The sequence below is a fragment of the Loxodonta africana genome, chromosome 10, assembly GCF_030014295.1.
Source record: "Loxodonta africana isolate mLoxAfr1 chromosome 10, mLoxAfr1.hap2, whole genome shotgun sequence".
Lineage (NCBI taxonomy): Eukaryota > Metazoa > Chordata > Mammalia > Proboscidea > Elephantidae > Loxodonta > Loxodonta africana.
This window is the reverse complement of record NC_087351.1, coordinates 27,605,573-27,630,900: the sequence shown is the minus strand read 5'-3', so window position 1 is coordinate 27,630,900 and position 25,328 is coordinate 27,605,573. Positions and strand designations below refer to the sequence as shown.

The 25,328-nt window shown below is 37.9% G+C and overlaps 2 protein-coding genes across 2 annotated transcripts; both read left to right on the top strand.

Moving 5' to 3' along the window:
- The first annotated feature begins 3,179 nt into the window (after positions 1-3,179).
- On the top strand, positions 3,180-4,682 carry LOC100661758 (olfactory receptor 4F15-like). Its single transcript, XM_003418722.3, has one exon. The coding sequence runs from the start codon at positions 3,398-3,400 to the stop codon at positions 4,334-4,336; it is 939 nt and encodes a 312-aa protein (XP_003418770.2). The 5' UTR covers positions 3,180-3,397; the 3' UTR covers positions 4,337-4,682.
- A 16,552-nt stretch (positions 4,683-21,234) lies between these two features.
- LOC135232530 (olfactory receptor 4F6-like) lies at positions 21,235-25,015 on the top strand. The gene has a single exon (XM_064291910.1). It carries the CDS (start codon positions 23,542-23,544, stop codon positions 24,490-24,492), a length of 951 nt encoding a protein of 316 aa, XP_064147980.1. The 5' UTR covers positions 21,235-23,541; the 3' UTR covers positions 24,493-25,015.
- The last annotated feature ends 313 nt before the right edge of the window (positions 25,016-25,328 follow it).

Sequence of the window (25,328 nt, the reverse complement as noted above, 5' to 3'; positions counted from 1 at the left end):
CCGGGAAACCCTAGTTGCTTAGTGGTTAAGAGCTACGGCTGCTAACCAAAAGGTTGGCAGTTTGAATCCACCAGGTGCTCTTTGGAAACCCTGTGGGGTAGTTTTACTCTGTCCTGTAGGGCCGTTACAAGTCAGAATTGACTCGACAGCAAAGGGTATCCTTGTTTCTGATTATATTTTTAGTTAAGTTGTGGGTCGTGTTATAGAATCTATAGCTAAATAATTCCATGAGGATCATGAATATGCTAGTTTTTTTATTGTAGAGCAGAAAAATAGATTTACAGAAATTAAAACAAGCATACAAACAACCACACAAATCCTGAGGATTTCTATGTAGTTATCTGTTTTAACTACCAACGTCCTTTGATAGAGTGGATTTAATATAAATATAAGAAAGTTCCTTGAAGACCCCTTTTTAACCTTATTCATAAATAAATATTTCAAATTAAGGGAAGAAAATGGTGCTTCCTTAGGAAAAATGTTGTTCCCTTTTTTTCTCCTTTTGTGACTCATTAATAGCTTTATTCGTTGGTTTGCCAGGATTCCAGGTGACAATTCCCTTGAAAAATGAACTCACATTGGTGACCCACGTCTCTGCAGCATCATTTGTTCAGTACTCTCCTGTGTCCTAATTAGCTATATCTCCTACAACATTAGTATTCTTAGAGCTGTTTGTGCGTGAAGTAATGTTGGTTCTAACCAGGAAAATGTTGAAAGAGGTTTACACTTCGGAAACAGTCACGTTGTAGGTCTTTGAATAAGTGAGTAGGTGGTAAATACAGAAATAGTTTAGAGATATTGGTGTATGATACTGAGATTACTAAGGTCCAGTATTGAACAGGTACTTTGGGTGATAGAGTTGTTCTGGGTAGAATTCAATTAATGTTACTCTGTACAATAGCAGCAGCTTCACCTGAACATAATGAGCAAGAATCAATACAAATGAGAAGGGCCTGCAGTCAGAAACTGAAATTACTTTATTTTTATTTTAATAAACCATTGCAATCCGAGGTTTGTATCTAAGATAAAGGAATTAGAATGGATAGAAATCAGACTTATATGTGGGAATAATACCTGACTTGGTTTAGTTGTGGACTTTATTTCACTTCTTGACGTGAAGAGAGAACACCTTGGTTTCTCCATTAGAGAATGGTAAGAGCTGAGTCTCTTCTATTGGAAGCTAAAGGATTTCATGTGAATCCAGACAATGGCAGTCCAGGAACTCAACCAGGATGGTCTGAGCTGCAGGTATTACATGCATTTGCCTTCTTCTACCACCATCATTTAAATATTCTGGATAAATTGTGGATGTTTTTGATGTAGTTTATACTCCCAGAAGCTTGTAAACATCTGAGGACAAAGCTGCCTTCTTCTCTCTTACTTAGATCTGTCTAAGGTGATGAGAGTAGAACATGGGAATCCATAAAAGAACTAAGTCTGTGTGTATCATACAATCAGAAAGTCATGAGAAAAAAGCAATCTTCCCTACATAACTGGTTAAGAGGCAGACCTGAGTACCAATAGCTCTACTAATTACTGGTCTAGCTTGTGACCTTGCATAATTAACTTCCTCTCTCTTGGTCTCAATTTAGTGAACCGTAAAAAGAATGTAGTAATACCAACTTCTCAGTGTGTTTATAAATATCAAACAAGATGGTATGCATAAAGGAGTTATCATGCTATACTGCACATGGTAGCCACATTTTTTGTTTTGTCTTTGGTGTTATCAATTGTTTCCAGAGATAGCTCACTAATCGCTGCTCCAGACTGGAAGACATTCCCTGATTATGTCTCCATAGTTCTTTGATCTGAGACAGGCAGTTGTCTCCTCAAGTAAATTATATCTATCTTTTAAAGTATATCATAAGTTCTACTTTTTTTCTGAAGACAGCCCTGTTACCCTGGCTCATAGGTATTTTTTCTGCCTCAAAAATCCTATGTTCATGCAGCTTATTTGAGATCCTTTATATAGCAAGTTAATTAATTAGCTTTTTTATGTGTTAAAATGTTAAATCTTTAAGATAGTAAATATTTGAATACTTCAACAAGTCCTATGATCCTATATGATACTTCAAGAAGTCCTGAAACCATGCACTATGCATCGTAGGCACTGAATACATGTTTGTTGATTGATTAAAGATGGTTTTTGCAAAGGGAAAGTAATGAAACCATGAATTTACATTTATATGCTAGTTGAATGACTTAAGTAGTACAAAAGGAATTAGTGAGGAGAGAGATTAATGTAAAGAGAGGGCTTTCATGGGAATATGGAACTTATAACCAACCACAGACTGGGGAAAAGAAGGTGAATATGACAGGAACCCAATGTAGAGAATACCATCATCATGGTGAGCTGTATTACATACTGGGCTATCACTGTGTTATAAAATCATAGAAATGTTAGACTTGGAGGGATTACTTACTATCACTTACCTTAGCCTGTTTATTTACAAATGATGAAACTGAGTTCAAGTAGTGAGTGGTATGTGGAAGGATTGGGTGAAATGACTTAATTTCACACTGGTGTAAGGCTAGGACTTGATCACAACTCTTCTGATTCCAAGTGCGGTTTTCTTTCCACCTTTCCAGGAACCATGAAAAGTTTACATGGCATGGTTAATGATCTAAAAATACCAATGAAATAGAATTTTGTTTGCTATATTACTTTAGCCTTACCCATGTTTAGATTCTGCAGCCTAAATCTCTTTTCTGGTCTTGTCCTTACTCTACCATAATCCTGTCACAGGTCCAGTTTTGTGATTGCTTCCATTCCCTGGGCTGAGCTGCAAAAGCTGGATATATTTAGAGTTTGTGCATTATCTTCTTCTTCTTTTTTTTTTTTTTCTGAGATAAAGCTGACTACAATTTGAAAAAAATTGCACTAGCGTGAGGCTAAATATGATAGTATTAATGAAATTGATAGTGTTGCATTTAGGAGGCAATAAACTAGTCAAAAAAATAAAAAGTCACCAGAAATTGCCTGAGGTTTGTGGAACTCCATGATTAGGAGTAACAAGCTGTGAAGGAGAAATCAATGAGTTCTTTCCTATTTCCTCCTTCTTTTCTCATGTTATTCCAGGGTTTTTCTAGACTGCCTCTATAACCCTTTTTCTGATTCGGGATTTGTTTTTGCATAGTCTTCTCTTATCAAAACCTGGAGAATTTTAGAGAGGCTGGGAGTTAGTCAGAAGCAGTGCTTTGTGGCAATGAGTTATTGCCTGTTTTCTACAACTATGGGTTAAGGGGTTATACAGGGATTTTCTGGCTGTGTATGGTAAGGTAATATTTTTTCTTTAAAACTTTAAACTTATGCTGCCAGTGACTCTGGAAAAAATTTGTTTTCCTCTTTTCTCTCTTTTCCAGGTAATTTTTATATTCAGCTTTGCTGTCAGAGGCAATGGATGGAGCCAACCACTCTGTGATGTCTGAGTTTGTGTTCCTAGGACTTTCCAATTCGTGGGGGATCCAGCTTCTCCTCTTTTTCTTTTCTTCCATGTTCTATGTTGCAAGCCTGATGGGAAACCTCCTCATTGTGTTCTCCGTGACCTATGACCCTCACCTGCACTCCCCCATGTACTTCCTGCTGGCCAATCTTTCCTTTCTTGATCTGGGAATTTTCTCTATTGCAGCCCCCAAAATGATTTACGATCTTTTCAGAACTCCCAAAGTGATCTCCTTTGAGGGCTGTATAACCCAAATCTTCTTCATTCATGCCATTGGTGGCACAGAAATGGTGCTGCTCACAGCTATGGCCTTTGACAGATATGTTGCCATATGTAAGCCTCTCCACTATCTGACCATCATGAGCCCACGAATGTGCATTTTGATTTTGATTACTTCTTGGATCCTTGGCTTCATCCACTCAGTGGCCCAGTTGGCTTTTGTTGTAGACTTGCCCTTCTGTGGCCCTAATGTATTGGACAGCTTTTACTGTGACCTGCCTCAGCTCATTAAACTTGCTTGCACAGACACCAATAGGCTGGAATTCACAGTCACAGCCAACAGTGGACTCATCTCTGTGGGTTCCTTCTTTACACTGATCATTTCTTATATCTTTATTTTGGTCACTGTTCAGAAACACTCTTCAAGTGGTTTATCCAAGGCCCTCTCCACTTTGTCAGCTCATGTCACTGTGGTGGTTTTATTCTTTGGGCCGTTGATCTTCTTTTATACATGGCCCTTCCGCTCATCACACTTGGACAAGTTTCTTGCTGTCTTTGACGCAGTTCTCATTCCTTTTCTGAATCCAGTCATCTACACACTCAGGAACAAGGAGATGAAGGCAGCAATGAAAAAACTGTGCCATCAGCTTGTGAGTTACAGGAAGTTGTCCTAAATACTTTAAAGATAAAAAAAAATTGGTCTGCACTCTATTTGATGATGTTGGAAAAAAATAATGAAAATTTTAGAGTTCTATTAATTTTGTGTACTAGTTTACTTTTACATATTTACCATGTTGTTGTGTAGTAGTATAATAAGTAAGGATAGAGGGAACTAACATTGGAAACTTCTATGTTTCAGACCCTTTTCTCGGGGTTTTATGTATATTATTTTGTTCAATATTCGTAATAACTTTGTATCATGAGTATTTTATGTTGATAAATATTTTTCTTAAATTAGGACATTCTTTCTGCTTTATTGCTAATATGTAAAATTTGAAACCAAAGCTGATATTCACCTTAGTCACCACTTCTAATTGTTTTATTCCTCAAATGGTGCCAAACAGAGAATGTATTTAACAATTCAGTGTTGACACTTAAATTGCTTTGAATGGGTTAATGTTACTTCCCTCAAACTATTTTTTAAACTGCTGTAATATCTCATTTTTTTCCTTTTAGTTTAGTGTCCATTGTTTCCTATTACCCTATATATTCTTGGGTTACTGAGGAACAACCGGAATATAATAGGAGTATGAATTTTTAGAACTGGCATTGGAGAGACAACTTAGTTCCAATCCAGGAATTTTAAAGATGATAATACTCAGGCACAGAGATATTAAATGATAGATTCAGGATGAGAATCAGGTCTCCTTGCTTTTAGATTAATAAATTTAAAAAAAAAATTGCTAGGCTCACTTGTTGATTTGCATTCTTGAAGTTTGTACTAAGGTTGCATCTTTGATTGCCTTTATATTCTTGACTCGTTAAAGCAGAAGTGACACCAGTGAGGTGTCATTTTATTGGCATTAATTTCTTATGCTTATTTACTGTTTCCAAGTTTCAGTCCAACAAGAAATTTCTTGAACCAGGTCCTGGTTATTTTAATACCAGATGATTATACAAACACTTCCTGAACTTTTCATTCATGAATTTTATTGATGTCACTTCCCGCAATATCTACAATATCTATTTAAACCATATTTCTCTGTTTATATTGCTTTCTGCTTTAATGAACACCCTAAATGGCATTCACGGTCACTTTTTTTATTGACACCAAGGTTGGCAGTTATTTTAAGTAAACTTCAAGAGTTTCGGCATGAACACTTCTATATTATTTTACTTACTTCTATTTGTGGCTTATGGTATCCATGACTGAGTAGCTGGAGCACTTTAGAACTTTTGGAAACTCAAAGATAATATAAGCCAGAGACAAAATCATTCTGCTCTATAAACAAGCTATTGAAAAACTAATAAAAAAAACATTATAAAATTACACTAATGATTACTTATTTTAAAAATTATTGAAAATTTTCACATTTATATATATATATACTCATATCCTAGTAGATTAATGGTTTCGACAGATCTTTGAAATCAATTCTTAAGTTACTGACAGATTTCAGATTTCTTTTATGAAGTTATTTTACTTCTTTATATTAATTTTTCTCCCTACTTTATTTAGACTTCTTTAAAAATTGCTAAATCATTTGTAAAGTAAATATTTCTTAGAAAAATTATACGTTATCCTTACATTATCTTAATCAGACAGAAGATTTTCTTTTTGGCAAAACCAGACATTTCTAAGGATTGTCCTACGTATCACACTGTTCCTTTTCCCTGTTGGTAAGCTTTATTTATGCTTCTTTTTCTCCTGATGAATCCAGAAAGTATCTCTTTGGATAGCCTTACAAACATCTTGTGTTTTTCTGACTTTCTATTCAACAACTGGAAATTTAGAAGCGTAATCATTCCAAATCAAATTTGGCACGTTCAGGTCAGATTTATCATCACTGCGCTTGCTCTGTAGCCCTGGTGGTATAGTGGTTCAGAGCTCAGCTGGTAACCAAGAGGTTGGCCGTTTGAATCTACCAACTGTTTCTTGGAAACCCTATGGCGCAGTTCTACTCTGCCTGTAGGGTCACTATGAATCGGAATTGACTTGACGGCAGTGGGTTCTGCTTACTCTTACACTTTTTCTTTATAAGCCCAGTTGCAACTTCTATATATAGCTCCTTTCTCATCTATCAGGGTTCTCACAGCATTTTAAAAGCCTATTCAATTCTTTTGTCCAACCACCACCACCATGAAGATGTATTGATTATGGTTTGATAGGTACTATGCAAGTTCTTTACATATATTAACTTTATATGTATTTAATTCTCATAGCAATCAAGTAGTTAATACTCTCATTTTATAAATGAGGTAACTGAGGCACAGAAAGATTAAGTATCTAGCCTAGTGACACAAGCTTGTTAATGGATGAGCTGGGATAGGGCTACAAGCAGTCTGTGCGCCAGCATCCCTGCTCTTAATCACGACACACTATGACCTCTGAAATCTAGTGGATCCCTGTAACCTGTATTTTTAAAGGATGAAAATCTTTTTCTCTATACATTAAACAGCATAGAATAATAAGCACAAAACATGCGTCAATTAAATAAAATATAATGCTGTTCAAGATTTCAGTTCTGTCATTGTAGTGTATCATTAAAATAGTCATTTATTTTCCATTCAAAGGGGTAAAGACTCAGAAGAAAATTATGTAAAAAATAATCTTACAACCTTCTCATGTTCAGCAGAGGTCTGCATTAATGGTGAACAGCACGTCATCGACTCCTTGGAGATTTTAGTCCTAGATAAAGCTACTTATTGAAGAAGATTGAAGCCTGAGCAGACGTCTTATGGGGTTCTCTCATTCCAGGAAGAGCTTGAGCCTCTTTAATAATACTCTTTTATTGACAGCTGAAAATGATTGAACAAATGATGCCTTGTTTCTATACCATTAAGCTCCTCCAAAGTACTCCAACAAAAGCTTACAGAAAAAATGAACACTAAGTTTCAAGCACAACTCTATCTGGCAAATGCAAACTCCTTCCTCCTTAGATAATATATTTAACTAGTAGGAACTTATTCTGAGGTGGTTTCTGCATCATATTAGCATCAATCTTGAAATAATAGATGCCTATATTTCAAGAGCTTCTGAACAGAGATTTACTTATTTAGCTTTGTGCATCTGTCGGCTTTTCAAGAGTACAGCTGAGAGCTGAGTATCAAATGGTTCAGAGAAGATGCTTTTAGTATTCCACTGTGACAGACTAACCTTAGAGGACTATTTTGGCCAAGGTGACCATGGTACAATTGTATCAGCATTGTATGTTATGGAGCCTATGACTTCAATAATAATGGCAGAGATCCAATTTCTCCCGACTATGCATGTATATATATATACACACCAAACTCATCACCACCGAGTTGACTCTGACTCATATCAACCATATAGGACAGAGTACAACTGCCCAGTTACACAGAATGTAGTAAAGAGAAAAAAATAGGAGAGAGAGTAGTATCACTGCTTTTATTTGTCTTGTGAATCCTGAAATATGTATAAATGGGAAGATTTGAGGGGAGATGAGGAATTTCTCATTAGTAATTAACTGGATCTAACATTACAGTGTCGGGAGATGGGAAAGTTATCTAGAAATTCTGCGTGGACTTTGGTGGTTCATTACAATCTAATAACTGAATCTCCACTTGCTTGCCTAGAACCTTAATTTTCTCAGCTTATTCAGAAGCAACCTCTTTTGGAGAGAATAACTTCTGATAATCAAACTGATAAGGTATTAATGTATAACCCATAATTTATAGTATTAATTTCTATTAAGAAAAAAATTCCAAAGTGGATCCTATGCTGGAGGCCTCTGGTTAGTCCATTCTCTGTCTCTCGAAATAGTGATGTAGAAAGTTGGATTATAATTAGAAGGCTGGATTTAGTTTGATAATTTCAATATCTAAAACCATTAAGCAGTATTTAAAGCCACTTGATATGTGTTAGTTAGGGATGGAGATACAAAGAAGAATAGCATATAATTCCAGATTTCTAGGATATCACTGTCTGGTAGAGGAGAGGAACATGGAAACCGATTATTGCAATATACCATGATAAATGCCATAAGCAGTGAATATCTGTATCTGTCTATTTATCTATCTGGAGCCCTGGTTGCATAGTGGTTAAGCATTTGGCTACTAACCAAAAGGCCGGCAGTTTGAATCTACCTGCCACTTCTTGGAAACTGTATGGGACAGTTCTCCTCTGTCCTACAGGGTCGCTATGAGTTGGAATTGTCTCAACAGCAACTTTTTTTTTTTAATGTTATCTATCTATCTATAGCTATATCGATCAGGAGGGACAGTATCTATATCTACATGGATCAGTAGTGACAGTATCTATCTGTATCTATAGTACAGTAGTGACACAAACCATTTTTAAGCCATTTTCAGCCAGCAGTATTAAACAATTGCGATAGTTTCCTAGGGAGTTTCTCTGCAGTTAGTATGTTAAAATTACTTATTGTAAATCCATTGAATCTAAAACAAAGGCAGGAATGGAAGAGAACTGATGCTGTTTTTGAACCAGTGGAAGTTTGAGAAAAAGCTAATTTGAGCCCCATGGGATATGCCTTTGTTTCCTCCTCCACTAGTTATTTCTAATTCTGAGACTTAGCTAGTCATTATAATTCAGAATGGGTAATTACGGAGTCTCTAGTGGATTGAAAAACATGGCCACTGTTAACAGGTGAAGTCTATTTCTCCAACCTTAATATGACCTTGACTTGTGTCATACATGGGCAAATGGAATGAGGAAGAGGTGATTTTGAATGAGTTCTGGAGTGTAGGCCTAGGATTCTTTGCAAGTTCTGTCTTTGCTCTCTTGGGATGTTCCCCACTACCATGTATGGCAGCTTAGTACAGGCTACTGAATGATTAAAAAACCCCTTGGAGAGAGAGGCCTAGTCCACAGCTAGCACTAAGGCCCCAGATATAGGAGTAAAGCCATCTTAGACCCTCCCACTCCAGTTGAGCTGCCAGATGACTAAAGCCTCATGAGTGAGCCCAGGTGAGACCAGCAGAAGACCTGCCCAGCTGTGTGTCATGGATTGAATTGTGTCCACCAAAAATATGTGTCAACTTGGTTAGGCCGTGATTCCCAGTATTGTGTGGTTGTCATCCATTTTGTGATTGATGTAATTTTCCTGTGTGTTGTAAATCCTAATCTCTGCCTTCATCCCCCCCGCTTGTAACCATCAAAGATTGTTTCTTTTTCTGTGTAAACCTTTTCATGAGTTTTTATAGTAGTGTTCTCATATAATATTTGTCCTTTTGTGGTTGAATTATTTCACTCAGCCTAATGCCGTCCAGATTCATCCATGTGAGATGCTTCGCAGATTCATCGTTGTTCTTTATAGTTGCCTGTGGTTAATGAGGCAAGATTAGATTATGTTAAAGAAGATTAGGGTGGGATGTAACACCCTTACTCAGGTGGTATCCCTGATCCAATTTAAAGGGAGTTTCCCTGGAGCGTGGCCTGCATCACCTTTTATCTTACAAGTGATATAAAAGAGAGAAGCAGTCAGAGAGACAGGGGACCTCATACCACCAACAAAGCAGTGCTACGAGCAGAGTGAGCCCTTTGAACTTGGGGTTCCTACATGGAGAAACTCCTACTGCAAAAGATTGATGACAAGGAGCTAACAGAGAGGAAAACCCTTCCCTTGGGGCAGGCACCCTGAATTTGGACTTGTAGCCTATCAGTCTGTGAGAGAATAAATTTCTCTTTGTTGAAGCCATTCATTTGTGGTATTTCTGTTACAGCAACACTAGATAACTAAGACACTGAACTTAGCCTAAATTGCATACTCATGGGTAAGTAAAGGAAACCCTAGTGCGTAGTGGTTAAGTGCTAAGGCTGCTAACCAAAAGTTCAGCCATTCAAATCCATCAGGTGCTCCTTGGAAACTCTATTGGGCAATTCTACTCTGTCCTATAGGGTCGCTATGAGTCAGAATCAACTTTACGGCAATGGGTTTGGGAAAGTAAAATGTTATTACTTTAAGCCACTTTGTTATACAACAATAGATAACCAATATAGTACTTACACTCTGAATAAATGCTCATCAATTGCCCTTTTATTGGTTCTTTGCACTCTGCACATAACTAGAGGAGATGTCCTGTTCTATTAGTGTTTGTTTCTTTTTAAAAAGCTGACCTATGAGAGATTAATCAAAAGATGCATTGCATTGGGTAAATCTGCTGCAAAGGACCTCTTTAAAGTGTTGAAGAGCAAAGATGTCACCTTGAAGACTAAGGTGCGCCTGGCCCAAGCCACGGTATTTTCAATCACATCATATGCATGTGAAAGCTGGATAATGAATAAGGAAGAGTGAAGAATTGATGCCTTTGAATTATGGTGTTGGCGAAGAATATTGAATATACCATGGACAGCCAAAAGAACGAACAAATCTGTCTTAGAAGGAGTACAGCCAGAATGCTCCTTAGAAGGAAGGATGGTGAGACTGCTTCTTAAGTACTTCGGACATGTTGTCAGAAGGGATCAGTCTCTGGAGAAGGACATCATGGTTGGCAGAGTACAGGGTCAGCAGAAAAGAGGAAGACCCTCAACGAGGTAGATTGACACAGTGGCTGCAACAATGAGCTCAAGCATAACAATGATTGTAAGGATGGCTCAGGACCGGGCAGTGTTTCATTATGTTGTGCGTAAGGTTGCTATGAGTCAGAACTAAATCGACGACACCTAACCACAACAACATGAGAGATTAACACCATTAGGTGATTTGCCTCATCTCTGCTCCACTGGCATTCATCCTCTATGCTACTGTTGTAATACCTTATTCATTTCTTCACTTGACGCATACAGAAAGCAGTAAGAGATGACTGACCAGTTGTTTATTACCTCTAATTTAGTTGTCCTTTCTAATGGGTCATGGATCACACTCTAGATGCCACATAAAACCCTCTCTTTCTCCCTCCCTCTCTGTTTCTCTTCCCTCTTTCTGGAGATGATAAGCATTATTATCAATTAAAAAATTATTTATTTTATTGTGGTAAGTATGTAACAAACTTTTGTCATTTCAACATTCTTCACAATTCAGTGACATGAATTATGCTTATCTAACCATCATCATTATCCATTTCCAAATTTTTCCAAGCAACGAGTCAGCCTTTCCGCTCCCTCCTGCCTACCTGCCACTGATAATCACTAATAAACTTTCGTCCCTATGTTAGTCATTTATGTTTTTTTTTTTTTTTAACAACTTTATTTGTTTATCTTTATTGTACTTTAGATGATGGTTTACAGAGCAAACAAGTTTCTCATTAAACAATTAACAGAGATATTGTTTTATGACATTGGTTGCCAACCCCATGACATGTCAACACTCACCCCTTCTCTCCCTTTGGATTCCCCACTACCAGCTTTCCTGTCTCCTCCAAACTTCTTGCCCTTGTCCCTGGGCTGGTGTGCCCATTTTGTTTTGTGGGCCTGCCTAATCTTTGGCTGAAGGGTGAACCTCAGGAGTGACTTCATCACTGAGTTATAAGTGTGCCTGTGGGCCATATTCTTGGGGTTTCTTCAGTCTCCGTAAGACCAGTAAGTCTGGTCTTTTTTGTGGGTGTGAGTTAGAATTTTATTCTGTATTTTTCTCCAGCTCTGTCTGGGACCCTATGTTGTGATCCCTGTTAGAACAGTTGGTGGTGGTAGCTGGGCACTAGTTTGCTGGACTCAGTCTGGTGGAGGCTGTGGTAGTTGTGGTCCATTAGTCCTTTGTACTAATCTTTCCCTTGTGTCTTTGGTTTTCTTCATTCTCCCTTGCTCCAGATGGGATCAGCCCGGTGGAGCATCTTAGATGGCTGCTCACAAGCTTTTAAAACCCCAGACACTACTCACCAAAGTTGAATTGAGAACTCTTTTTTATAAACTATGTTATGCCAGTTCAGCTAAATGTTTCCCAAGACCATGGTCCCCACAACCCTCAGCCCAGTAATTCGATTCTTCAGAGAGTTTGGATGTGTCTATGGAACTTCCATGACCTACCCTTGGATGAGATTTGCTGGCTTCCCCACTATTGTGTACTGTCTTATCCTTTCACCAAAGTTACCACTTATCTGTTGTCTATTTAGTGTTTGTCTGTATCTCCCCTCCCCTCCCTGGTAACCATCAAAGATTGTTTCTTTTTGTGTGTAAACCTTCCCATGAGGTTTTATAGTAGTGGTCTCATACAATATTTGTCTTTTTGTGATTGACTTATTTCATTCAGCATGATGCCCTCCAGATTCATCCATGTTGTGAGATGCTTCACAGATTCATCATTGTTCTTTATCATTGCATAGTACTCCATTGTGCGCATGTACTCTAGTTTATTTATCTGTTCATCTGTTGATGGGCATCTGGGTCATTTCCATCTTTTTGCAATTGTGAAAAATGCTGCAAGGAACATATGTGTGCATATGTCTATTTGTGTTATGGCTCTTGTTTCTCTAGGATGTAGTCCTAGGAGTGGAATTGCTAGATTACATATTTCTATTTCTAGCTTTCTAAGGAAGTGCTGTAAGGTTGTACGAAATGGTCATATCATTTTGTATTTCCTTCAGCAGTGCGCAAGAGTTCCGATCTCCCCACAGCTTCTCCAACATTTGTTATTTTCTGTTTTTTTGATTAGTGCCAATAATGCCTGGGTAAGATGGTATCTCATTACGGGTTTGATTTGCATTTCTCTAATGGTTTTTTTTTTTTTTTTTTTTAGTGATCACGAACATTTCATCATGTGTCTGTTAGCTGCTTGAATGTCTTCTTTTATGAAATGTCTGTTCATTTCCTTTGCCCACTTTTAATTGGATTATTTGTCTTTTTGTTGTAGAGGTATTGGGTTTTCATGTAGATTTTAGAGATTAGACCCTTGTTGGACTTGTCACAGCCCCAATTTTTTTTTTTTCCCAGTCTGTAGGTTTTCTTTTACTCTTTTGGTGAAGTCTTTTGATGAGCCTAAGTGTTTAATTTTTAGAAGATCCCAGTTATCTAGTTTATCTTCTGGAGTTTGTGTGTTGTTAGTTATGGCCTGTATCCTGTTAATGCTGTGTATTAGGGCCTCTAGAGTTGGTCCTATTTTTCCTTCTAAGATCTTCATAGTTTTTGGTTTTATATTTAGGTCTTTGATCCATTTTGAATTAATTTTTGTTATATGGTGGGAGGTATAGGTCTTGTTTCATTTTTTTGCAGATGGACATCCAGTTTTGCCAGCACCATTTGTTAAAAAGACCATCTTCTTCCCATTGGATGGACTTTGGGCCCATTTGAAGATCAGGTGACTGTAGGTGGATGGATTTACATCTGAGTTCTCATTTCCATCCCATTGTCAATGTGTCTGTCAGTGTACCAGCACCATGCTGTTTTGACTACTGTAGCTGTATAATAGGTTCTGAGATCAGGTAGTGCGAGTCCTCCTGCTTTCCTTTTCTTCTTAATAACGCTTTACTTGTCTGGGGCCTCTTTCCCCTATATATAAAGCTAATGATTTTTTTTTTTTTTTTGCATCTCTTTAAAAAATACTGTTGGTATTTAGATCAGAATTGCATTGATTTGTAGATTTTTTTTGGGTAGAATTGACATTTTCACAATGTTGATTCTACCTGTCCATGAGCTTGCTATTTTTTTCCATTTATATAGGTCTCTTGCAGTAGTGTTTTGTAGTTTTCTTTGTATAGGTCTTTTACATCCCTGGTTAGATTTACTCCTAAGTATTTTTTTTTTATGGGCTATTATAAATGGTATTGCTTTCCTAATTTCCTTTTCGTAGATTTCTTTATTGGTGTATAGAAATCCAACTGATTTTCATGTGTTTATCTTATATCCTGCTAGTCTGCTGAATCTTTCTATTAGTTCCAGTAGTTTTCTCGTGGAGTCTTTTGTGTTTCCTATGCATAGTATCATATCATCTGCAAATAGGGACAGTTTTACTTCTTTACTGGTTTGGATACCTTTTATTTCTTTTTCTTGCCTTATTCCTCTATCTAGGACTTCCAGCACAATGTTAAATAGGAGTGGTGATAAAGGGCATCCTTGTCTTGTTCCTGTGGTTGAGGGGAATATTTTCAGCCTCTCTCCATTAAGAATGATGTTGGCTGTTGGTTTTTGTGTAGATGCTCTTTATTATATTGAGAAATTTCCCTTCTATACCTATTTTATTGAGAGGTTTTTTTTTTTTTTAAATCAGGAATGGGTGTTGGACTTTGTTGAATGCCTTTTCTGTGTCAATTTAGTTGATCATGTGGTTCTTTTCTTTTCTTTATATGCTGGAATATGTCGATTGATTTTCTAATATTAAACCATCCTTGTGTGCCTGGTATGAATCCCACTTCGTTGTGGTGTGTTTTTTTGTTTTTTGTTTTTTTTGATAGGGATGCTGAATTTTATTGTCTAGAATTTTGTTCATAATTTTTGCATTTATATTCATGAGATATTAGTCTGTAATTTTTTTTTTTTTGTATGTGTGTGGTGTCTATGCCTGGTTTTGGTATCAGTGTTATGCTGGCTTCATGGAATGAATTTGCAAGTATCTCTTCCTTTTCTGTGTTCTGAAATAGTTTGAGTGATACTGGAATAAGCTTTTCTCTGAATGTTTGGTAAAATCCTGCAGTGAAGCCATTTGGGCCAGGGGTTTTTTTGGGAGGGGAATTTTTTTTTATTATTATTATTATTACTCTTTCGATCTCTTCTCTTGTTCAGATTTTCAACTTTAGTTTGTGTTAACTTGGGTTGGTAGTGCATTTCTAGAAATTTGTCCTTTTCCTCCAGGTTTTCGAATTTGTTGGAGTATAGTTTTTTTACAGTATTCTGTTATGATCCACATTTTATTTCAGTTCAGTCTGTGTAATGTGCCCCATTTCATTTCTTACTTGGGTTATTAGCGTCCTCTCCTGTTTTTTTAGTCAGTTTGGCCAATGGTTTGCTGATTTTCTTGATCCTTTCAAAGAACCAACTTTTGGTCTTGTCGATTCTTACTATTGTTTTTCTAGTCTTTACTTCATTTATTTTTGCTCTGATCTTTCTTCTGGTGTCTGTATGCTTCTTTTGCTGTTCTCTTTCTATTTGTTATAGTTGTTTAACTAATGTTTTGATTTTTTTTTCCCTGTCTTCTTTTTTCACGTGTGAACCTATTGCTACAAACTGACCTCTGAGCACTGCATTTGCTGTGTCCCAAAGGTTTTGGTATGATGTGTTTTCATTGTTGTTTGAGTCAAGGAATTTTTGGATTCCATCTTTGATTTCTTCTATTACCAAGTGTTTTTTAAGCAGAATGTTGTTCGGTTTACCATGTATTTGATTTGTTTTGTCGTTCTTCTTGTTGTTAATTTCTACTTTGATGGCATTGTGATCACAGAAGATGCTTTGTATTATCTCAATGTTTTGGATTTTGTTGAGGGTTGCTTTGTGGCCTAAGATGTGGTCTGTTCCATGTGCATTGGAAAAGAATGTGTACTTTGCCACTGTTGGGTAGAGTGTTCTGTGTATGCCTATAAGGTCAAGCTGGTTGATTGTGGCCTTTAGATCTTCTGAATCTTTGTTTAGTTTCTTTCTAGGTGTTCTGTCTTTTACTGAGAGTGTTGTGTTGAAGTCTCTTGTTATTATTGTGGAACTGTCAGTTTCTCTTTTCAGTGCTATTGGTGTTTGTTTTATGTATTTTGGAGCCCTGTCATTGGGTACACATATATTTATTATGGTTATGTCTTCATGGTGGATTGTTGCTTTAATCAGCATATAAGGCCCTTTGTCTTTCATGGTGGATTTTGTGTCTCTTGTAGACAGCATATTGATGGGATGTGTTTTTTTTTTTTTTTAATCCATTTTATCACTCTCTGTCTATTTTTGGGTGCATTTAAGCCAGTTATATTCAGTGTGATTATTGATAGGTGTGAGTTTATTGCTGCCATTTTGTAATTCTTTTGTGTGTGTGTGTGTGTGTGTGTGTGTGTGGTCCTGATCTGATGTTTTCTTTGTTCCTCTTTCTCTTCTGTGCTGAATTCCTTTTGTTTGTGCATTTTTTTCATTTCTTTTGTTTTTGTAGATTTTGTGTTTACTTTGTGTTTTTCTTCTTTATTTTGATGAGTAGGTTCATTAACTTTCTTTGTGGGTATCTTGAAATTTACCCCATCTTCCTAAGTTTATGGAAATCCTGGTGGCATACTGGTTAAGTGCTATGGCTGCTAACGAAGGGGTCATCAGTTCTAATCCACCAGGCGCATCCTTGGAAAGTCTATGGGGCAGTCCTACCCTGTCCTATAGGGTCGCTATGAGTCGGAAGTGACTCAAAGGCACTGGGTTTGGTTTTTTGGTTTTCCTAAGTTTAAACCAGTCATTTATTACTTGATAACACCTTGACTTCCTCTCCATTTGAAAGATCTATACCTATACTGTTTATTCCCTCTTTTATTTTTCTGATGTTGTCATCTACAGATTGCTGTCTCTGGTTCCCTGTTGTAAATTTTTTAGTTTTGTTTTACCCTTGAGAGTTCATTATCTAGATTGGTATCTGGCTGATGCTGTCTTATGTGCTAGATTGTGGTTGTTGTCTAATGTTGTTTGTTCTCTAACTAAAGGACTTCCTTTCATAATTCTTATAAGTTTGGTTTGGTTTTTATGTATTCCTTTAACTTCTGCTAATCTGGAAATGTCCTAATTTCACCATTATATTTGAGTGAGAGTTTTGCAGTGTATATTATTCTTGGTTGGCAGTTATTTTCTTTCAAGATTTTACATATGTCATCCCATTGTCTTCTTGCCTGCATGGTTTCTGCTGAGTAAGCAAAGTTTAGTCTTATTATTTCCCCTCTGTATGTGGCTTTTTGTTTTTTCTCAAGTCACCCTCAGGATTCTTTCTTTGTCTTTGGTTTTAGCGTAAGGTTATAACATGTCCTGGTGTTTTTCTTTTGGGGTCTATCCTATATGGGATTCATTAAGCTTCTTGGACGGACAGTTTGTCATCTTTCATGATATTAGCAAAGTTTTCTGTCAGCAAATCTTCAGTCATTGTTTCTGTGTTTTCCATTTTCTCCCTCAATTTTGGAACTCTGATTGCACACAAAATTTTCCTTTTCATTGTATCCCACATTATTCTCAGGGTTTTTTCATTTTTCTTTGTTCTTTCCTCTGATTTTTCCTCAAACAAAATGGTATCCAAGTATTTGTCTTCTATTTCACTGATCCTGTCTTCCATTTTTTCAAATTTGCTCCTAAAACCTTCTATAGCACTGTCCATTTCTGAAATCTTGTTGTTTCTCTTTTGGATTTCTAATTGGTGTTTTTGTGTAATTTCTAGTTGTTTGTTTATTTTGACATTTTGTTCCTGTATTACTTTCCTGAATTCATCCATTGTTTTGTCTGTCTGTTTCATGATTTTGTCTGTATTTTCCATGATTTTTTCTATTTTTTCCTTATCTTTGTCTGCAGTTTCCTTCATCTGTAGGAGAACCCTGAATATTAGAGTACTGAATTCCCTATCGAGTAGTTCCAGTAACTTTTCTTCTAGTAGAAGGTCACCTGATATTTTATTTTAGTTGCTTTCTGGAGCCATCCTCTCTCTCTCTTTTTTTATTATATGTTTTGATATTGTTTGTGGTCTCCAGGACACTGAAAAATTATTTTCTTCACTTGATTGTAGATTTGATTGTTCCATCCTGCTTTTTTGTTTTATTTGGTTATGTCTGGGCAGGCAGCCTGGGTGTGTTTTGTTGCTTGCTTGCTTGTGGGCATGATACTTCTCATCACCTTGTCCAAGTGAGCAGGGTTGATCACTTAGCTATGGTGCAGTAGGGCAGGTCCAGTGGCGATGGAGGGTTTAGAATAGGTAGTTTGTGGTATGAACTGCGGGCAATGGGACAGGGTGGGCGGCAGTAGAGGGTGGGTCCAGGGAACTGCATTAGTACCACTCAGGGGCATGGCACTTGCTGCATGGTACAGATAAGCAGGAGGGAAAGGAGAGGATGTGATATTCCTAGCTAAGTGGGTGGGTTGAAAAAGAGAAAGAAAAGACAGAAGCAAAGGCAAAGAAGAAAAAAAAGGCAAAAAATGCAGTCAAATAATCAGAAAAAAGTAAATAAAATGGTAGTACGGTAGAATTCAGCTGTTGGGGGTGGGTCAGACCCGGTGAGGCCATGTGCTGGTGGCTCTCTAGCCAAGTGGTGTAGCTAGACCTGTCCAGAAGCAGCATGGTTGGTCCATAGGGTTAGTTGGTTGGGAGAAAGGAAAGGAAAGTGGGGAAAGAGAGAGAGGAAACCAACAATCAAACAAACAAATAAAAAAATAATAACAACAATGACAATAAAAAATATGGTGGTGGGTGCACTGACCATTGGGGGTGGGGTGAAATTGGGGTAGCAGCGAGTTGATGTCTCTCACTGGGTGGCATGGCATGGCCTGTCAGGAAGGGTTGGAGGCAGTGAAGGGCCTAGGTGAGAGGGAGATGGAAAAGGAGACGATGAAAGATAAAGGAAAAATATAAAATGCGGTGCTGAGGGAGCTGGCATGTGGGGGTAGCTTAGACATGGGAAGGCCATGTGCCAGAGGCTCTCCAGCCAAGTGGTACAGTATATATAGCTTGCCAAGAAGTTGGAGGCAGCACATGAGACTGGATGTATGGGAGAGAGGAAAGGAAGGAAGGGAGAGGGAGAGGAGAAACAATAACAACAAAAAAAATCCAGAACAAAAGACCAAAAAAAAAAAAAACAGCCAAACAAACAAGCAATAAATAAATCAATAAAATGGTGCTGAGGAAGCTGGTCAGTGATGGTGGTGCAGACCTGAGGAGGCTGCACACAGTGACTCTTCAACCGAGCTGTGCAGCCCAGCCCCTCCAGAAGAGGTGGGGGTAGTGCCCAAGTCTGGGTGAGTGAGAGAAGGGAAAAGACTAAATGAGAGGGAGGGAAGAAACAAAAAGAAGAAGAAGAAAAAAAGAACAAAGTAAACAAACCAAAATTTTACAGCCTGTCAAAAAGGGGATGGGATGGGATACAAAGCTAGCAGAGTGGGAGAAAGGAAGGAAGGACAGGAGAGAGAGAGAGAAGCAACAAAAAAGGCCAAAACAAACAAACCAAACCCCCCCCCCAAAAAAAAAAAAAAAAACCAAAGCAAACGAACCAAAAAATCACAGCCTGTCAAGAAGGGCAGGGGATGGCACATGGGGCTAGAGAAGCAACAACAAAAACAAAAAGCCAAAAAAAAAAAAAAAAAAAAAACCCAAAACAAAAATATAAACCAAAAGAAAGAAAGAAAAAAAAGCAAACAAAGGGCTGGCTAGTGGGAGTGGGGTGGACCCCAGCAGCAGTGAGCTAGTGTTTCTCCCTCTGAGCAACAGCGTCCTGTTGGGAAGCAGCAGAGGCCTCATAGAGGCTAGATGGATGGGTGGTGGGAAATGGTGTACCCCTGGCTACTGGGTGACCTGTCTCCTGTTGGGTGCTCCATGAAGTTGCCTTCCTGATAATCCCTGTCTGAGTTCTTTGGCTAATGAAGCCCAAGATGGTGAAGCCAGCCATTTTAGCTGGTATAGGACCTCTACTTTGTAGCTCTCCTGTTCTCTGTTCTCTGTCAGTTTCTTATTCCATTTGGTGCTTGATTGAGTTCTTTATTCCTTCATTTGGTACTTAGGGTCCCAGGATTGATGCTTGTATCTGTTTTACTTAGTTTTTCGGGTATTTGCTACAGATGGACTGCATAGTGCTTCTGTCTATAGCATCATGTTGGTTATGCCTCCCTAATATCACTTTTTGAAAGTAGCTATTTTCATTCTCATGGAGTTTATTCACCCAGTAATGAGCAAAATAAGCAGGAAAATAGATTAAAAGCTATTGAAAAAGCAAATAAAACAAAACAAAACCAAAACCATCTCTAGTCTCCTTCCCTCCTTTCTCCTCAGGTGAGCTATTACTGGCTGTTTTCTTTTTTACTCTGGCCAAATTTCTGTGATCCTAGAAAACTATTCTCTTGGGCAAATGTACTCAGAATGGCAGCCCCAGGTCTCTACAGCATTATTTAGGTATCTTAATTTTGAGTGCAGCTAATTAGCTGCCTTTCTCACTGTGAAGGTATATATAGCTTTTTATGCCACGTGATAATCACGTTTCATAGGCCAGAGCTCTGCATTCTGTGTTCCAGTTCCCATTCTTGTACATCTTTCTAGTATTATGAATAGTGTCCTGAGTTCTTTCTATCCATATTAGTAAGAACAATCTAGTGGATAACCTTCTAGCATGATCAGATTTTGAGGTGTCTCTCTGCAAATTTTATTTTTTCCCAGTAACTCCAAGTTAAACTCAAACTTTGTTAGTAACTCCAGGCTAAAGTTTAGAAAGTAGAGGGTATATTCATTTGTGTGTTCCCAAGGGTTGACCTACTTTAAAAAAAATTAAAAGTTACTGATCAGCCTTGCTTGACTTGGTGGTAAGCCCATATGATTTATAATTCTTTTCCTGTTGTGGTGACAAGCACAAGGATGAGCAGACTCAAGCAGAGGAGAGAGGGAACCAATCGGCAGAGGATCTCTGAGGTATCTCTCATTTATTACATTCTATGCTTAGTGGGGAGAGTGTGGGCACATGTCGGGGCTATGGGTTAAACACAATTATGGGATTCAACATACTGAAATGCATGCTGGAACTTAGTGAATAAAAAAATAGTTACCATTTATCACCTGTTTTCCTTTTATAGTCGTGAGTTAAGTGGACAGCTTCAGTTATATCTTCACTGGAAAGATGAGATGTAAACTAGTTTTCTGCCCTTTTTATGAAAGGGCAGATGTTTAATGGGGATTAGTGCAGAGGGTTGCTCCTAAAGACCTCAGTTCTTTAGTACAGACAGAATATGAAAGACTGCTCTGAAGCAGTGGCACCAACAGTGAGTGTACAACTCTGTCAACTCAAGGAATTATCTAATTTTTTAAATTTCTGATATCCTGATATTTAAAAATGTCATCCTTTTTTTTTTTTTTGAAGATAAAAAAAGTCATGTGTAAAAATTAAAAAGGGCTTGGAATTGAGTGGGAAATGTGAGTGTTGCTAGAGTAATTTTCAGCTTTCAGGAGAGTAATTAAGAATTCAGTCACCAGCCTGGATAAATTGTTTATCAGTGTGGAGGGTGGCAACGATAATTCTTGTGAAAGGAACATAACTGATTACAAACTAAGCTACTCTTTATGAAGGTGAATATCATTTGTACTATTAATATAACTAAATACTGAAAAAACATTTAAAAAACATATTTAAAAGCCATCATTTATAATGAAAGAATAAATTACTATCATACACTATTATTAGTGTTTCTTGATTTGGCTACCACAATAAAAGTAAAATTTATCTTCACTGTGACCATACATCACTAACCAAAATGTTGGTGGTTGGAACCCACCAGCTGCCCCATGAGGGAAAGATGTGGCAGTCTGCTTCTGTAAAGATTTACAGCCCTGGAAACCCTATGGGGCAGTTCTACTCTGTCCTATAGGGTCATTTAAGTGAGAAATGAGTCGGTGGCAATGGGTTTAGTTTTGGTTTGGATCATGTATTAGGGTAAGGTTATTAAGAGGACTTCATGAAGGAAGTTTTTCAGGTTGGGGTGGTGAAGGATAGGAGGAATTAGAGAGGTATAATGAGGGCAAGAGCATTGCAAGCGGGGTGAAGAAAGTGGAGTGAATACATGAGCTGAAATATTTGAGGGTTTGTGTGAGGGGAGAGTGTATCTGGGTATGGCCAGGGAAAAGGAAGCAGTATAGCTTACAGTATAGGGTTTAGGGAGGAGTGGAGTAACAAAGTGAGTGGACATCTTCAGAATAGCTTTGATCTTTGTTTTAATTTGTGAAATAGTTTCTGGTTATATCTTTGCAATCTTTGACTATCTGAAGACACGAACTGTGTAATTTTCCAAGTTCACATACATTTTACCTCATAGTAGAAGTGAAATCGATACATGCTTACTGTAAAAATTATTTAGAGACAATTATTAACAGGTTTGTCTCTCTCTCTCTCTCTGTGTGTGTGTGTGTAGCAACAAAGACATTTTGTACCTGTTATTTTATTTCTTAAATTTTATTTTAAACCCCATTGGGATAAGGTGAGTATAGGAACAGCTACCTTCTCCTCCTATCTATCCTGTGTAAAAACTTTTACGTTGACCTTAGTATTATAAACGGCTGCACAGTAGTCCACGGAAGGGACCTAATATTAATTATTTAACTAGTCCCCTTTTGTGGCATTTAAGTTATTTTCAGGTTTTTGCTCATTTAAACAATGCTTCAGTAACCATCTTTGTATCTATTTCTTTGTCCTCGTTTACATGCACACATACTCAGAGTCAGGGATTTTTTTTTTTTTTCTGGGTCACCGTGTATGAGCGTGTACACCTTTGGAAAATACTGCCAAATTGGAAAATGTTTAATCAGTTTACTGTCCTACCACCAGTTATGAGACTTTCCATTTCCCCATTTCCCCCAAACCCTGAATTTTGTCACATGTTGAAACCTCTGCTCATCTGATTAAAAAACTAGTACCTTGCTATTTTAGTATGCATTTCTTTAGTGAAGAATGAGGTCAAGCATTTTTTTTTTATTCAAGTAAACAGGCCTGTTTGTAAATCCTGTGATAGGTTCAGTCTTATTCTTTCTCCTTGGGGATTTATGGCTTGTCACTCTCATTCTGGTGGCCTCTTTTACCTGATGTCCCACATCCCCCTCCTCAGAGCTTCCACCCAGAACCTACTCCTTGGTCACTTTCTCTAGCACTTATCTTTCCTCAATGGGACAATACTCTTATCTTTCTTGCCTCCTCAGAATAACTCATCATGTCTGCCCAATATGAGAAATTTCCTCCTCCAGGCCTTAAAAAAACATGTTTAAGGATTTTGAAAGTCCTTGCCAATGTGATTATAAAAATGGCATCATTATGCTGAGGGATGTCCAACTTATGAAATCCACTGTCACTTAAGTATTTCGCATAGCTAAATGATTTATAAAAAGCTTTTTAACTCACAGCCGTGTGTAGGAGATATGACTATGAAATAATGCCACTTAAAAATACAACAGAACTTTTCACCCAAATAAGTAAAAGGGTCCTTATTCTGTGCAATACATTTTTGACAATAGAATGTTAAACAGGGGAATATGAGTTGCTTTGTGGCTGAAACTGTCTCCCAAGGGCGAGTGGGGGAGAAGGTGTTGCCTAGTTTTCTGATGACTATTGAATTGCCTGTGAATCTGCCAAGATCAGTGCCATTTCTCCTGAATCAGAGTTTGTCCTTGCTCTCCTTTTTCAGGTAGCATGAGAGCTGTCGCTGATGACAGAAGCAATGAATGGAGCCAACCGCTCTATTGTGTCTGAGTTTGTGTTCCTGGGACTCTCCAATTCCTGGGAGATCCAGCTTCTCCTTTTCCTATTTTCCACCGTGTTTTATGTGGCAAGCCTGATGGGAAACCTCCTCATTCTGCTAACTGTGACTTCTGACTCTCATTTGCAGTCTCCTATGTACTTCTTGCTGGCTAACCTTTCCATCATTGACCTGATATTTTGCTCAACCACAGTTCCCAAGATGATTTATGACCTTTTTAGAGAGCGCAAAACCATCTCTTTTGGAGGCTGTGTAGTTCAGATCTTTTTTATCCATGCAGTTGGGGGCATGGAAATCATGCTGCTCGTAGCCATGGCCTTTGACCAATATGTGGCCATATGTAAGCCCCTCCACTACCTGACCATCATGAGCCCAAGAAAGTGCATTTGGTTTTTATTTGCCTCCTGGATTATTGGCCTTATTCATTCAGTGGCTCAGCTGGCTTTTGTTGTAGACTTGCCTTTCTGTGGTCCAAATGAATTGGATAGCTTTTTTTGTGACCTTCCTCGATTTATCAAACTTGCTTGTGTAGAGACTTTCATGTTGGGATTCATGGTTAGTGCCAATAGTGGATTGATTTCTGTAGTCTCTTTTTTGATTCTGATTATTTCTTACATCTTTATTTTGGTGACTGTACAGAAAAAAACTTCAGGTGTTATATCCAAGGCCCTCTCTACCGTCTCAGCTCATGTCACTGTGGTGGTTTTGTTCTTTGGGCCATTGATCTTTTTATATATATGGCCATTTCCCACATCACAGCTGGATAAATTCCTTGCCATCTTTAATGTAATACTCACTTCCTTTCTAAATCCAGTCATCTATACTTTCAGGAATAAAGAGATGAAGACAGCAATGCAAAGACTATGCATGCAGTTTGTGAATTATAATAAAATCTCTTAAATACATTGAGGATGTAGAAAAAGGGAAAGTATACTAAAATTTCAGATATATAAGCACAAAATAAGTCTTTTTATTGTGTTTTAAGTGAAAGTTTACAATTCAAGTCAGTTTCTCATACAAAAACTTATACATACATTGTTATGTGACCCTAGTTGCTCTCCCTACAATGTGACAGCACACTCCTTTTCTCCACCCTGTATTTCCCCCGTACATTCAAACAGCTCCTGTCCGCCTCTGCCTTTCATCTCACCTCCAGACAGCAGCTGCCACATAGCCTCACGGCTAAGAAGCACACTCCTCACCAGTATCATTTTGTTTCTTATAGTCCAGTCTAATCTTTGTCTGAAGAGCTGGTTTCAGAAATGGTTTTTGTTTTGGGCTAACAGAGAGTCTGGGGGCCATGATCTCTGGGATCCCTCTCTCTCAGTTAGACCATTAAGTCTGGTCTTTTTACTAGAATTTGAGTTCTGCATCCCACTTTTCTCCTGCTCCATCAAGGATTCTCTGTTGTGTTCCCTGTCAGGGCAGTCACTGGTGGTAGTCGGGCACCATCTAGTTCTTCCAGTCTCAGGCTGACGGAATCTCTGGTTTATGTGGCCCTTTCTGTTTCTTGGGCTAACCATTGTCATAGTCGTTAGGCAAGGCAACTTGCCTAATATTCAGAAGTCAATTGTTCCAGTTAAATTCTCTTATCCTAATGAAGCATTTCAGAAAAGATCCTTTCTCAGGTATAAAATAAATTCATCTGCAGGCATATATGCAAATGCAGTGGCTATTTAGATGGGATGAACACTTTTGGAGAGTGAAAAAGGAAGTGACAGGAAGCATCCCTCATG

Bases quoted from the DNA above. Each gene is read 5' to 3' on its own strand.
- LOC100661758 (XM_003418722.3), top strand. From the start codon at position 3,398: ATGGATGGAGCCAACCACTCTGTGATGTCTGAGTTTGTGTTCCTAGGA.
- LOC135232530 (XM_064291910.1), top strand. From the start codon at position 23,542: ATGACAGAAGCAATGAATGGAGCCAACCGCTCTATTGTGTCTGAGTTT.